Consider the following 15,334-nt stretch of genomic DNA (forward strand, 5'->3'; position numbering starts at 1 on the left):
AGTGTGCATTTCCAGGCATGTTCCAATGCGACTAAACAACATTCACAGTGTGTTTAGAAGGAAATGCATTCTCTGTCCAATAATAATTTGCAATGTAAAAACCAGTTAAGCCCAAATAAGGCTCGTGGTGTGGCAGAGGCATTCACATAGTTTCTTCGCTTCTAGTGTGGCAACAATTTTACTTAGTTTTATGTTTTTTCTGTCTTTAACTTTATCTTTATGGCCATTTTTGGTTAGCTTAGGAATATAATTATTGGGTTAGGTTAAATAGTTACACTTTAGGTTTCTATTAAGTTTAGGGGAAAGGTCATTTCTGATAAAAACATACTTACAGTGTTAACTGCGTTTGAAGGTTCTCATTCAATTCAATTTTATTTATATAGCACCTTAAAGTGCTTTACATTTTAAGGTAAAGACCCCGCAATGATACAGAGAAAATCCCAACAATCATATGACCCCCTGTGAGCAAGCATTTTGGTGACAGTGGGAAGAGAAAAGTCCCTTTTAACAGGAAGAAACTTCTGGCAGAACCAGGCTTAGGGAGGGGTAGCCATGTACCCCTTGGTTTGTTAGGGGTGAGGGGAGGAAGATAAGTCACTGATTTGCTGGATTACCAGGTGGATAAGTTAAGATAATATAATTACATATTTGGAAAATTCTGAATTTATGACTCAGTGCCTAAAATGGGTCAGAAATAAGAAAGAAATAACACAAATGGCAACAAAATATTTATTACAAATGTATTTTTATTTAAAAAAAACAACAACAAAAAAAAACAACAACACACACAAACACATTTTTGTTGCTACAATCAGTTCTTCCAGACCTGCTTCCAAGTTCCATGAAGGGTCCTAATGAAAGAACTGATACAATCAGAAAAGTAAATAAAGTTAAGGCTGTTAGAACTATACACACACTGACCACTTTTTTAGGTACACCTGTTCACCTTCTCATTATTGCAACCTCTAATCAGCTGATTTCACCTGATTCCCTGCACAACCATCTGTGTGGTTCACAGTGAATGATCCAATAAAAAGAAAATATTCCCAAGGCATCCCACCAAAAAAAAAATTGTCAATGCCAGAGGTCAGAGGGAAACTGCTTGATGGGCTACAGCAGAAGACCACATCAGGTGCCACTCCTGTCAGCTAAGAGGCTACTTCAGCAGGGTAACATGGCAAGTCATAAACCTCAAATCTTAAACATGACAGTGAGTTTTCTGTACTCAAATGTTCTCCACAGTACAAAAGGCAAGTTTTCCAAGTTTGACTGCATAAAAGGTTGAGAATTGCTTTATACCTAAAATTAAATACTACCCTACGAGTCTACAAGTCATATCAGCCCCTTTACTGAAACTTAATGCAGTGAACAACTTCTTCAACTTGCAGTTGCCTCAAGTTGTTTTGGCACGATCTGAACAAGGTGGTATTGATATTTAGTTACTCCTCCTGAACGCCAGAGGGCGCTGCAGTCCGTTTAGCGAATTCAAACTGGCTGGTAAATGGTGAGCGCGCGGGTGTTTTTAAAAGAAAAACAGGAATACACATAAACATGGCGGCTGAAAATAATAACAGAACCGCTTCAGATGCAAATAACCATGATGAAGGTGTCAGTTTTTCTCACATTACCGCCGTAGCTACAGGATGGATGTCGGACTTCATGTTTCTAAGTTTGTGTCGGCGTTTTAAGGAGGGCAAACGTGATGAATTCAACGAAACGCTCTCAGCTTTCCAGAGTGAGTGAGGCACCTAGGTTACGTATATTTATGCTAAATTTATGATTATTCCAGTGGTGTTAGATTCGCTTCCTAAGTTTACCATTAGTTAAAGTTTAAAAGTTGGTAAGGACAAACATAAAAAAACCAAATATTACGTAAAATATGACAGATATAAATGTAAGATATGTTTAAGGAGTAGACGCCAAAACAGCGTCCGAGGTGAAACTCTTTAAGCCAGGTCTATTTTTATGTCTTTTTTCTTTTTTTTTTGTTAAGACCTGTCATGTTGTTGTTAAATGCAACTGGCACCTTTACTCAGAAAAACGAGAAGAGGAACCTCTCGTTGGTAACTTTCATGTAAATATACATTGTATGTGCAAGTCTTCCCAAAGTTTCTGAAAATTTTGTACCTAACACAATTTGTTTTTCATTTATTCTTCTTTTTTTCCTCAGCCATTCAGAAATTATCTGTTAAGAGAAATGAGAAAGCAAAGATCTGTGACTTCCTGGCAAGAGTCATGCATGGAAAGCTGCTGGGTAAGAAAACATGATGCCAGCCTATATTAAAATACACATTAAAAACTATTAAAGATGAGAAAGGGATCGGAAATCACTGACTAAAAATGTATATACCCACCTGTCTCTTCATCAGTGATGCATTAACTCCGTGGCCTAGATTTGTGGACATTTGTCAGCTCCACATCCATGATCTAAATCTCCCGTTACATCCACATCCCATCTTGACAGTGTCTACCTGCATTGAGTTTCTGCCATGTACTTACTACTTACTTACTAGATATTTACGTTAACAAGGAGCTGAGTAGTTGTACCTAATAAAGTGGCCGCTGGGGGTATACTGTTTTACTAAAAAAAAAATTAACAGCAGCAGACTCTTTCTGTCCTTCATCCTAGTTGGCTTCCTGTTTCCTTGTCCTGTAAAACACTGTTTTTCTTCAGATGTGCAGTTTGAAGATGATGCCTCTGTGATGCCTCTGATGTCGGCTGCCAGACTCTGGTCAGACCTCAAAAACACTGTGGCAGACGAAAGTTTGTTTAAAAACGTTGCCATCCTTTTGATTGTACAGGTAATAAAGTTTTGTTTTGTTTTTCCTGCCTCAGTATGGGCCTTTGGGGGATTACTTCACTTGTAATTGAGCTACAAACAATATTGGGAAAGAGTTTGTTTCACCTCATATGCATTTTTCAATTTTGAGAACACAAAGGAGCGTCATGCTTGAGTAAAGGAAACGGTGATTAACAAATCTAGTTAAAGCACGATCCATTGCAGTGCTGGTGGTTTTCCTTTAGCTCTCTTTGAGGGAACTAAACATTTTACTATGTGGGGGAAAAAACACAACACCAGTGCTGAAACTATACAGATGTTTGATTATGAAATGAGCAGGGTTTAAGTCCTGATGTTGGCTGCTTGTATTGATTTTGAGTCTAATCTCATACATTTACCCTGTGCCTAGTCTGCTGCTGTCTGCTTGGAGAAGGGTGAAAGGTCTTCTGCCTCCTCTGCCCTCAGGTGGTTTGAGAATAACCTTGAACTTCCACAGGTCTGTATGGCAGTTATTCTCCCTTTCCTTTTCAAAATAAAGGTCAATTTTGGAACGTTTTAATTATTCAGTAACAGATTTTAAGCGATTTTAACAACTAATGTGTTTTAACAGGGTTTGAGAGTTAAGCTTTCGAAAATAGTTGCACAGAAGGAGACTTACCACCCATTCCTCATGAGCTTCAGTTTCAGTCGCCTGCTGGAGACAGTCCAGTCCTACTTGGATGCCTATTTGGAGAAGAATCCCTCTGACTACCTTCTCAAGGTACAGCACCTGCAGAACCTGAGTTCTTCAGTTTTATGTCACAGCCAGTATCAGAATGAGATTGGAACACAAGTCTGCTCAACTATGTGAAAAATCACACTCACTACTATCATTGTCAATATTGAGATCACAATTCTGAGAATTTTGAGAATAACCTTTAAATCCTACAGGTTTGTGTCTCAGTTATTTAAAGCCCTACTAGGTCACTTGTGCATTTAAAATCAAGGCCAACATGATGTCCATCCCAACCTTAGTTCACAAGTTGTTTGTCAGGCCTACAGACTGAGTTTCTACAAGTCATACAGCACTGTGTTCATGGAGTAACTTAAAATATTTGTTTAAAAAAACTAGACTAGATATATTTATACGTATTATGTTTCAGGTTCTGGGCTGAATATTTTATTTCCTAAGTTGTAAGTTTAAAATTCACTTTAAACTCTTAGAAATGTTTGGGGGTTTTTTTGCAAAAAGTGTTGTCGACTTCTTTTGGGTTTTTGCTTTAGGGGGCACCACAGCGGATCATCTCACCCTTTCTTTAGCATCGTCTTTTGTCACACCAACCTTCTGCATATGCTCTTTCACTACATACCTCCATCTCTGCACATGTCAGAACCATCTCAGCCTTGTCTCTCCAAATTTGTGTCCAAGCCAAAAAAGTATAAAAACACCTTTGCACTCTTTGTGAGATGGAAGGTTTTTTGGGTAAATACACCGATCAGTGGACACTAGTCATCACGGGGACTCTGGGGCTGCATAACAGGTACAGTTTGGCCATCATCAGAAAATCCACAGATCTGTGCTCGCCCACTTTTTTCTGCTTTTGCTTCAAGCTCTGACTGTTCACTTGCTGCCTGATACATTGAACCTCTGGATTGTTGTGAAGAGATAATCACAGCGCCTGTTTTAATGCTGTGGCTTGCTGATGGGTGTACATGAGGTGTCCAAAGTTTCTCAGTAGTTAACAGGCAATGCTTAACAAACAAATTTTTGGAGATATTAATTTCTCCTCCTCTTTTTTTTCTCCTTTTGTGCTGAAACTACGCTCTTATCCTCCTGAGTAATGGCGCTCAGACCAACTGAAGGTGCTGATGTGACGTTATCAGTCATAGCTAATTGACAATTTGTCATCAAATTAGTTGGAAGGGCAAACTGCTGCATTCTGTAGAGTCGTCCTCAGGGCCTAACAGACTCGCTTATTCAGGAAAGTTTTATGAATGATTTACGCAAGCCGATGACCTCTTGATGGCTGTACTTGGAAGGGTATGCTAATGACTGCCCTCATTAATTTTGCTTTTCATTACAGCGGTACTTGGACCAGAAACTTAGTTGTTTTTAGAAGTTTATGAAAGGGTCATATTTATATGCATAAATTAGCAGAGCTAAATGTCTGTGTTATGTCTACCTCTCCGATCATCAGGCAGCTTCAAAGATGGTGCAGTCCTCACATAAAACTGAAGGTTTGGAGGACGAGGGGTCTCGGGACAGCTCTCTTTCAAAGAAGGCCAGTGATGTCACGGAGGACAGAAAGTAAGTCGTAGTATTTTTGAAAAGCCCCATTTATTTAAACTCGGCTTCTCCTTCATGCTAAATATTCAGCTTTATTTATGTCCTGACAGGAAAGGAAACACCACATGTCACAGGTCAGTAAGAATATATTTACCACTCACCAGACACATTATTAGGTACACCTTGCTAGTACTGTATTGGAGCCCATTTTGCTTTCCAAACCGCCTTGATGCTTCATGGCACAGATTCAACAAGGTGCTCGAAACATTCCTTAGATATTTTGTTCTATATTGAAATGATAGCATCACACAGTTGCTGCAGATTTGTCAACTGCACATCCATGATATGAATCTCCTGTTCCACCACATCTCAAAGCTGCCCTCTTTGATTGAGATCTGGTGACTGTGGAGGCCATTTGAGTACAGTGAACTCATGTTGTGTCCAAGAAACGAGTTTGAGATGGCCTGAGCTATGTGACATGGCACACAGCCATCAGAACATGGGTGTACTGTGGCCATAAAGGGATGGACATATGGCAATATTCAGGCAGCCTGTGGCATTGTAACAATGCTTGCTTGGTACTAACGGCTGATTCAGACTTTTGTGGCCAATGCCTTTGCCGGCATTCACACTTGTGCACTACGCGTTACAGTTATGTCCCGATCTTTTATATCCTCTGCCAGCCTAAATGATTCTAGGACTTCTTCTCTTCCTAGGTCCCCTTTTTCCAGTTTCTTTTGGGGTGTTTTGTTTTGTTTTGTTTTCTCCCCAGAGGCTAAAAAAAATGTGTCCTTGGTGAAGTTTTTCCACTTCTTTTTACATCCCCTCACATCAGTCCTGATAGTTTAAGGAATCTCCCTCGAGGACTCCCTCTTAGAGTCCATATATTGACGCAGGGATTGATGTTCTCTCACTGATTCATTCGAAAGTAGCAGGAAATGCACAGGAGGAATCAAGAGGCCACTCAAAATAGTTGGGGTGTGAGTTTCAGAAGGGTTTCTGATTAGTGTACCTGTGACATAGACTTCACATAGAAGCATAAATCCTATTTCCGGGGACAGGTGTGCCAAGAAAATATTCCCTACACCACCAGCACCAGCCTGAACCGTGTTTTCATATTGTTTGTGCCAAATTCTGATCCCCACCATCAGGATGTGCAGTGTGCCCTTCTGCTGCTGTCGCGCATCTTCTTTGACGTTTGATGCGCATTCAGAGTTGCTGTCCTGCATACTTTCCCACCAGCTCAAAGCCATGTTTCCATTCTCCCCTAACATCAACAAGGGATTTTCACCCATAGAACTGTCGCTCACTGGACATTTTCTCTTTTGGGACCATTCTCTAGAGATGGTTGTGAAAATCCCAGTAAATCCGCAGTGTCTGAAGTACTGCCACGTCACATTCAGGGTCACTTAAATTACACATGTAGGTTAAGGAAATCGCACTGTATTACTCTTCCACAGACCAAAACGGAAACTACTCTCAACCATAAATACAGATGTGTGGAAGCCTGATACATGCAAGAAGCGTCATTTTTCTCTACGTCGAATCTCCAGTAATGGTGGGTTTTAATTTTCTTGTGGCTTTGATTGGTTTCTGAATTTTTCTTTTGAAATTTATTTACCAGCACATCATATTTGAGCCTGAATACAAGTAAATTAATTTCAAACCTTACAGCATCAGAGTTATCCCAGATGACAGAAAATTCACCAACCACAAAAAAGGTACAAAAAACAAGAAAACCCCCTCAAGTAAGTAGAACCAATTAATCCACAAATCAGTTTAAGGAGTTATAAATATTCCTTTAAGCATAGAAAGCAGGAGTTTATGTTTTTTCCTTTTTATCTAGAAATGGACCTCCCAGCTGGACAAGTACCTCAAGGATGGTGTTAAACGTCATGGGCAGGGGAAGTGGTCTCGTATCTTAATGGATTATGACTTTGAAGGACGCACCGGCACCATGCTCAAAGACCGCTGGAGAGTTCTAATGAGGGCACATGAAGTGGGATAAAGACAGACAGAGCTTCTCTAATTCGTACAATGTAGCATTTGACCTGTAAATAAAATCACCTGATTTTTCTATTGATTTTTTTTAAATGGTTTTAGTTGCATGCTCTGCTATGTTTGCACTGAAACAATTTACCACCAGAGGGTGCTCAAGCACAGAACAGTGATCTGAGTAACTTGGTCTGCTGTGACTGGGTAAATTTGATAATGTGTAACAATGTGTCAGTAAAACATAATTGTATATTTCACTCATTTAGTCTTTTTTAGCTGACCAGCTAAAGCTGAGTTAGTTCCTTAACCGTGTCAGTGTATGTGCTTTGCGGCTGCTGTGTGCACCAAGTCATACCACCAGAGGGCAATCACAGGAAACGATGTAAAAGTTTTTAGGTTTTTTTTATATTTAAGGCCACATTTTTTTTAGATAAATAAGGTGTAAGACAAGACATTTGGAAAAGAGTACAATAGCATTGTTTTATAACCAAAATAAAAGGAAGTGTGCTTAATGTGTGTGAGGAAAAGGCGGAATGCTGTACAAGTGTCTTTCTATTTTAATGTGTATGAAAATCTGCTATTTAAAAATACTTTACACTGATCTGGACCATATTAAGAGACATATCTGCAAAATTAGGCCTCCTCTTAGTGTTGATAGAGAGACGATGTGTTGAGGCATCTGGCTGCCCACTGATGATTGGTTTTTAGGTGTTCACGTAAAATTCAGATCAGATGAAGACAAAACTGTGTTGTGGAGGACAGGCACACCGCTGAGTTTTCTGGATCTTCTTCCAAGTCCCGCTGCACCGCGGGTTCCCCACCGCCTGCCAGTGGAGCACAGTCTCTCTGCAACACAGTTAAACCACTGGTTTCATACCACTTTATGCACATGGTTTCACATAGTCATTTCACAAGATCTCAACACTCCTTAGCTTAAGGCAAGGGCACATTAAGTGTTGAAGCAGAAGGTGGACTAATTTTGTAGCTGTTTTAAGTTTTATGAACTGATTTAAATTTTTATGTGAAATCGTGCAGTTAGGGCTTTGTAGACAGGAACACAATTTCCATAACTTTGGCTCTGTACGGTAGTGCAATAGATTAAAGTGCAATGCAATTTCAATGCAGACTTTCAACTTTAATTCAGCTCCTTTCAGGGGCTCAAACTGGATAAGTGAGTATAATCATAACCAAAATGTTTACCTTTTAGGATTTTGTTAGTTATAGTTGACAGACTGGCTGAAAGCCATGCACATTAATGAGTTTCCTCCTTTCTGATGGTTTTCCAGGCCTTTAGTTTAGACCTTGGGTTTTTTTGTCATTTAGTTTGCTCTTCAGCAAGTGAAGTGCATGCTCGATTGGGTTGTGTTCCCTGCTCATTCTGTCTTCCATCTTGCAGGTATTGGTGCATGCTTCAAATAATGAAACATTCTTAGTCTTTTCCTTCTTCTTATATACTTATTATACTTTCATTAGTCCAAACAAATGCTGTTTCACAACTTGTCTAGTATTGTTAGATGTTTAAATCAGTTTTTTCTGCACCTGGGCAATGGTTATCAGTTGGTTAGGTGTTATGAGGGGTGTTTCTTTATCATGGAAAGGATCATCTACAATTATCTAATTATCAATGGAAAATCGTACCTTTTTATTTTGCAGAGCACACCATTGAGTTATTATCTCTTTGTTAAAAATTCACCACTTCTAAAGTTCCACCTCTCTCACAGGTTTTTAACAGCCTATGGATGATCTGTTTCACTGGTCTTTAGAACATCTTTGACCAATGAATCTGGAAGTTGTGGGTTCAAACCCACAGTTTTCAAATGCAAATGCTACACTTGGAATTTTTCCAGATGTTTTATGTTCAAAATTGCTCAAAAAATAAGCCAAGAAGCCCACATCTGTCCACGAAGCAGCTTTTCAGTCAGATATTTTGGTCCCTAAAGAAAAAGGGGGCTACATAATAAATAACCACCATTCCTAAATGTTCCTTCAGTTTGTAAAAAATAAGAGTAAAAACTGAGAGTCTGCCCTTTTAGACCACATTCAGCTGTAAATTAAATGTTTTGGTAAAGAGCCAAACAGTTTAAATATATCTGGACTGGAGGAAAAACACATGTAAAATGGCCGATAACTGCATACTTGTCTGATTCCTGACCGTCTCCCTGGCAGCTGCTGGTATTGTTTCGCATGGCAGGAGGTTCACATGCCACACACACGTTAAAGCCCTCTGTTATGTAGCGCATCCACAGTGTGTGGGGCCGGTTCTCCACAGTACAGTGGGGCGTCCGTGACTCTAGCTTGAATTCCACACAAAACCTAAAGGGCGACAGGATTAGAGTAATGAAGGTGAACAAAGTAAATCCTGGAATACTGAGACAGTAGAATTCAAACAAAATAAACCCTTAACACACAGGAGAGGGACAACGAGGCATCATCACTTGGTTAGGCGATATTGGGAATTACTGATCAGTAAAAAAGAAAAACCCACTTTATCCCCAGTAGCAGGGACACAGCTCTAATGAAAGGAATAACAATAATTAAGCATATAGATGCTTTGAACCGCTCGCAATACCGCACCTACTGTCATCCCAACCTTTTGTGTATGTGCTTTTCATGTGACAGCCTTGAGCATTTAATTTCAAAGGATTGTCGGCAGTCTTTCAGCATCGCTATGTTTAATGGTCTGTAGACAGAAGGCCAGGTGGGCAAACACCTACAGGTAACTCGTTGGTAGGAAAACGTTGAGCTGTTATCTCCTTTCAAATTCAGAGGTTTTTCCCCTGAAAGCATTCATGAACCTTTCAACTCTTGAATTCAAAGATTCTTGAGGTCTGTGCAGTTTCAGAGAGCGTCTGCAGGCTTTATAGTACCATGATATGAAACCTACCCAGGGTTTAGGGGGTTTCCGTAGCTGTCGTGCTTGGGCCTTCCCTTGGCAAACGCCATGCTGGTGATGAATGCAGGACCTGATAAGAGAAACCAGATCATCTATGAATTACAAAACAGGATCAAATGCAAGAAAATATGCATCCAACTTCACACACACACACACACAAAAATGCAGATACAGTAAAACCAGAGAGTGTTCATCAGGTTGCATACCTGAATTGAAGCCACAGTGTCTACCCTGGTGGTCTCTGTATTCCCTGCAGCCAGCTCGTTGCTCAAGGCCGGGGCAGGGCTGGCCACTGTTGTGGGGCTGCTGCTCTATGTGACGAACACGGATTCGCACCGAAGGCTGGCAGGGTTTGGCACAGCCGCTCCAAAAGCTCCAGTCGCTCACAACACAGTCCTGAGCTGGATGTTGGCACCAGTATCAAGAGAGAAACGTTATTAGAGGAAATCCTCTGTTGCAGCAAACAATTAAATTGCATTTAAACCAAAGACTGACTCCCTAAGATCTTAGCTTTTGTGCCAGGATTACAATTCCCATCGACAGTAAGATGTACCATTGTTCTTTAAGGGATGAATAATTATAATATTCCGGTGGAAGAGTGGAATGTGACTCAATATCCAGGAAATAACATTGGATTAATGAAGCATCGATTGTGACTTGTGGAATTAGTGCTTCCTGCTCTGCTACAAGTATTCTGACAGTGTGCCAAGTGCGCCGCTCAATCAGTGACCGAGTCCTGTGATTTTTTTTCTTTGTGCCTGCTCTATGATTCCACTTTGATGTATTAAACATTCAGATTTAGTCACTACTGGCCCATAACACATATTAAATGTGCCTAGCTTGTTTGACTGTAGCTGTTATCGCTACAACTGATTGACAGAACCACATTCTTAAAATATTTGTACTAATTCCATTATGTGGGCCAGCCCACTGAAATGAGGTTAGGCTCAGAGCTGCTGGGGTTATTTGGTGTGCTGATTATTGCCCTTTTTTGTAATGCGGCAGGTGAGACACATGCAAGAAACACAAAATCAGAGATTATGTGAGGTTTGCGCCATGTTAGAAGCTGAAGAAAACAACAAAAGACACAGAAGAGTTGGAAAGGACTGAAGTTAAATGCACACAATTTGACATGTATGGGAAAATGTGGAACGCACCCACCCATGCCACTTCTCTCATTTGAGGTATGTTGGGTGATAAGCAGCCCACTAATGACCAGATAGTGATGTTAATTTGTCTTGTTTTATCTTCTGGACAACAGATTTAGAAGATAGCAAGAGGTCGAGTATCATAAAGTTAAGGTGCGCACCAAAAAACAAACAGTTCCATCCATTCATCACTCACCTGGACACTCTGTGAAGTAGTCAAAGCAGCAGTCTTTAGTTCTGACGCAGCCTTCATCACAGTAGCATGTGCCGTGCACACGGTCCATCCTCCAGTCAGTGGTCAAACAGTTCGTGTCTCTGCCTCTGCAGCACTTCCCTGAACAACCTCCACTCACCAGGTGGTTCTCACCTAGAGCAAAAACTACCAGCAACCAGCAGGCAAACTCAACAGAGAATCCCATCATGATGGAGTGAGGCCAGAAGTCAACCCCTGAAGTAAGATGCCAGCCTCTTGGTTTCCCCCCAGGCTGTGCTCACACACGTCTCTACCTGTGTTTACTCCTGCTCTGGTTCTGCTTCTTTCATGCTCATGACCGTGAGAGGGAGAAGTTGGAATACCAGCCCAGCCCAACCCAGCCAGGACTGAGCTCTGCCACAGGAGCCCTTGTGACCTGGAATTCCTGTGTCCGTCTCCTGTGTCCAGCCCTTCAGTTTCCCTCCAGAAACAGGTCTGCAGTGCAATCTACAGTACAAAACACCCAATTCCAGCACTGGCTTTCGTGTTGTGTGTGCCTGCCTTTCCTCAAAGCTGGTGTCTCTCTCCCTGTTCCCAGCTGAGTACCTCCCTCCAGTCGATCACACTCGGGAGGAGACGATGAGGACAAGGGAGGGGTGAGCTGGTGATGCATGCTTTACCATCCCGCCTCTGTTCTTTTTTTTTTTGCCTCTTTCTTACCTGCCTTATTCTTGTTTACCTTTTTTCTGACCCTCTTTCTTCAGAATACCTGTGACCTTCTGCCACCCCAGGTTTCCGAGTCCCAAAAGAAAGGGAGGAATGTGAGAATTTGGCAGGTCTCCAATCAATTGTTCTACTGTATAACACCGTCCCCTTCTCACCTCTCTCCCTTTTTCTCTTTCCCTTTCAAGTTCCTGTAATCCAGCAGAAATCCAAACCGTTCGGGTATGATTTTGTCTGTGTGTTTGTTTTGCTTGTGAGGTTTATGTAGACTAAAGATTAGCTTCACTGGGTCAGAGGCTGTCAAAAAAAATCTACATATCAGCTTCCCCTGAGCTCAGCCATAAATAAGGTAATTGTTTTATGCGTGCAGTTGTTTCCTGCAATTCTGAACATGTGTGCTATTTGTTTTAAACAAAAACAAAGGACTTTTAATGCACTACTCAATTCCTAAATGCTGGAAGCTAATTCCTTCTTGACTTTGTTTCCAGTTTTATGCTTATCTAAGATAACCATCTACTGGTTGTAGGTCATATTATGAAGGCAAACAAGAAAGTGGTATCAGTCTTATCAAGGAAACAAAGAATCATATTTCCCAAAATATCTGACTGTTCCTTTTACTAATCACTGATAACCTGTTATATACTGTTATAAACTGCATACAACATGAAAAAGCATTTAAATACAATGCTAAGAAAACATTATCTGCCCCTTCCTGATTTCTTATTTTTTCCATATTTGTAACACTCAAATGTTTCTGTTCATCACACTAATTATAATATAAGTAAAAAAAAAATAACCTGAGTAAATACAAAATGCAGTTTTTAACTGATTATTTTATTTATTAATAAGGAAAACAACCTATCTAAACCTACTTGGGCATGTATGACAAAGTAGTTGCACCTCTTCTAAATCATAAATTAATTGTCATTAACCACATATTTTGATTTACAAAGACTTTTCTAAGGATTTGGGGCTCCAGCAAACCACAGTGAGAAAATGTGGAACAGTGGTGAACCTTCACATGAGTGGCCAGCCTACCAAAATCACTCCAAGAACACGTCGATGACTCATCCAGGAGCTCCCAAAAGAACCCAGAACAACATGAAAAGAACTTCACTCACTTGCCTCAGTCAAGGTCAGAGTTCATGATTCAACAATAATAAAGAGATAAAATCTCCTCCATGGGAGAGTTCCCAGTAGGAAACCACGGCTGATCAAAAAGGATAAAAAGACTCATTTTTATCCTGACTCACATTTGCCAAAAAACATCTTGATGATCCCCAAGACTTCTGAGAAAATATTCTGTGGTATGACGAGACATTTCGAGCATTTTATAAAAAGAATATATGATGGTCTCGGGCTGCTCTGCTTTTTCAAAGTCTGGAAGACTTGTTATAATAGATGGAACCATGAATTCTGCTCTTTACCAGATGATCATGAAGGAGAAATCAGTTCATGCCCTAAAGCTCAAGAGCCCTCAGCTTAAGCAGCAGGACAATGATCCAAAACACACCTGCAGGTCCATCTCTGAATGGCCCAACAAAACAAAAAGAGGGTTTGCAGTGGCCTAGTCAAAGTCCAGCCATAATTCAAGTTGAAGTGCTTTGGTATGACCTCAAACAACCCCCAAATGTAGATAAATTAAAACGATTCTGCAAAGACAAATGGGTCAAAAATTCCTCCACAGTGATGCAAAAGACTCACTGCTAGTTATCGCAAATGCTTGATTGCAGTTCATGCTGCCAAAGGTGGCACAAACAGTTATTAGTTTTAGGAGGCAAATACTTTTTCACAGCGCTGTACGTTGCACAGGAGCTCCAGTTTGCATTATTTACAAACCACAGTGTAGTGTTAATATAATGCACAATTCATAATTCTTCAGTAAAAACTGAAACTCCTCAATGTGAAATGAAAGACTATCAACTTTATAATGCAGGACAAGCCCAGTCGTGCCCTCTTTAATGGCATGATGGAGGGCTACACAATATATGGCAAGGATTTCTAATGCTGCTGCTGATTGATGATGACAAATTGGAGAGGGCAGACAAAAACCATTTTTTACTTATATGCTCCAGGGGGCCTGACTGTTACTGTTGCTGAAGAAGCTCAGCCTCTTCCATATTATTACGGCCAACAAATGGGGCCTCTGCAGGGAGCATCAGCAGGAAATGAGGCCTCCTCACGCCTCCTGCTATTGAAGAGGTAGACATTAGTAATAACTGGATACTTCGCTGTCTTGAAAAATAATCTTTCACAAGGGGGTCTGGCTGGGTCCTTTGATTATTCTTCATGCTATGGAGCAGGTAGGTCAAGCGACAGTAATAGCCTTCATCTCCACCATAATCATCAGCAGAGGCATCGCTAAGAAGCAACTGTCTGAATCGGTGTACGTTAAAGTTAAAGTACGTTAAATTTAAATCTACAAATATCACAACATAAATAACACAATAAATAATCCCAGCTGTGAAGCCTCTTACTTTTTAACCGTTTGCTTTCTCATAAAGTCCAACTATAGTGCTGATTTGATCTGTCCACTGATGCAAGACGTTCAGCAGCATCAGCCTCAGCATGAAGGAAGCGCACATCAAAGCATGTGTGTTTTCCATGTGACAGGCTCCCAGCCATGGACCTCCTGCCCTTACTGCTCATTTGTCGGAGACAATCAGCCTTACAGCAACACACCCAGTCATCTTAGTGTACATCAGTTAATGTTTCTCAAGACGGGGAACAGTAATTGAGCATATTTATGATCTTCAAATAGTGTCGCAAGTTGCTGCGTCATCCATCCCCTTCATTTGGGGCAAGAGCAGAGATAGAAGGAGATACAAAGAAGGATCGATTTAGTAATAAATGAAAGTCTGCTGTCCTCCCCTTCTTGCAGTGGGAAGGTAGAAGGGTCAGCCCTAGCCTTGTCTCATCTATATGGGGAATGTAAACTGGCTCTCCTCAAGGGAAGACTTGACCTGGGTTGCCATAGTTTCAAAAAGTTTGTTGACATCAAAAGCTCTGGTTGACAAATACTAGAATTTACCTTTACACGATGGCATGTGTTGTAAAGATGATGTCATCCATGACTAAGAAAATGCTTTCTCTGTGTTGCACAGAAACTGTATTTTTAAGCCTTTCTATCGAAAAAACAAAAAAGTAACATCAAAGCGAAAAAAGACCCAAATGTTTGTTCTTAGAGAATATTTGATTAGAGCTGGTCGAAGTAATTAGTTCGAGTTTCTTTCTTCCTGATGAGTACAGTCAGTTCCTCCCACATGAATGGAAGCCTTTGTCTATTATCTTCTCAATTTATAGCACATTCTTTCACGTCTACATTTGTACATTTGG

The 15,334-nt window shown here is 40.6% G+C and overlaps 2 protein-coding genes and 1 long non-coding RNA gene across 3 annotated transcripts; 2 read left to right on the plus strand and 1 right to left on the minus strand.

The window, feature by feature from the left end:
* Positions 1–1,551: 1,551 nt before the first annotated feature.
* terf1 (telomeric repeat binding factor (NIMA-interacting) 1) lies at positions 1,552–7,318 on the plus strand. Its single transcript, XM_063483447.1, has 10 exons — positions 1,552–1,735; positions 2,171–2,254; positions 2,675–2,802; positions 3,190–3,276; positions 3,391–3,540; positions 4,958–5,067; positions 5,157–5,180; positions 6,507–6,604; positions 6,721–6,794; positions 6,893–7,318. Exons 1-10 carry the CDS (start codon positions 1,552–1,554, stop codon positions 7,052–7,054), a joined length of 1,101 nt encoding a protein of 366 aa, XP_063339517.1. The 3' UTR covers positions 7,055–7,318.
* Positions 7,319–7,465: 147 nt separating this feature from the next.
* LOC134634312 (somatomedin-B and thrombospondin type-1 domain-containing protein) lies at positions 7,466–11,867 on the minus strand. The gene is made up of 5 exons (XM_063483448.1): positions 11,279–11,867; positions 10,141–10,335; positions 9,926–10,004; positions 9,178–9,354; positions 7,466–7,887 (listed from the first exon to the last, which is right to left on the minus strand). Exons 1-5 carry the CDS (start codon positions 11,502–11,504, stop codon positions 7,770–7,772), a joined length of 795 nt encoding a protein of 264 aa, XP_063339518.1. The 5' UTR covers positions 11,505–11,867; the 3' UTR covers positions 7,466–7,769.
* Positions 11,680–12,106, plus strand: LOC134634313 (uncharacterized). Its single transcript, XR_010094828.1, has 3 exons — positions 11,680–11,768; positions 11,874–11,931; positions 12,040–12,106. It is a non-coding gene; the product is annotated as an uncharacterized LOC134634313 (long non-coding RNA).
* The last annotated feature ends 3,228 nt before the right edge of the window (positions 12,107–15,334 follow it).

Source organism: Pelmatolapia mariae, linkage group LG9, assembly GCF_036321145.2.
Source record: "Pelmatolapia mariae isolate MD_Pm_ZW linkage group LG9, Pm_UMD_F_2, whole genome shotgun sequence".
In the NCBI taxonomy this organism is placed as follows: Eukaryota; Metazoa; Chordata; class Actinopteri; order Cichliformes; family Cichlidae; genus Pelmatolapia; species Pelmatolapia mariae.

Bases quoted from the DNA above. Each gene is read 5' to 3' on its own strand.
- terf1 (XM_063483447.1), top strand. From the start codon at position 1,552: ATGGCGGCTGAAAATAATAACAGAACCGCTTCAGATGCAAATAACCAT. The intron at 2,255-2,674 runs GTAAGAAAACAT...GTTTTTCTTCAG, and splicing joins CATGCATGGAAAGCTGCTGG to ATGTGCAGTTTGAAGATGAT. The intron at 5,181-6,506 runs GTCAGTAAGAAT...ACTCTTCCACAG, and splicing joins GGAAACACCACATGTCACAG to ACCAAAACGGAAACTACTCT.
- LOC134634312 (XM_063483448.1), bottom strand. From the start codon at position 11,504: ATGATGGGATTCTCTGTTGAGTTTGCCTGCTGGTTGCTGGTAGTTTTT. The intron at 10,336-11,278 runs GTGAGTGATGAA...GCCAACATCCAG, and splicing joins CTACTTCACAGAGTGTCCAG to CTCAGGACTGTGTTGTGAGC. The intron at 9,355-9,925 runs GTAGGTTTCATA...GTCGCCCTTTAG, and splicing joins GGAAACCCCCTAAACCCTGG to GTTTTGTGTGGAATTCAAGC.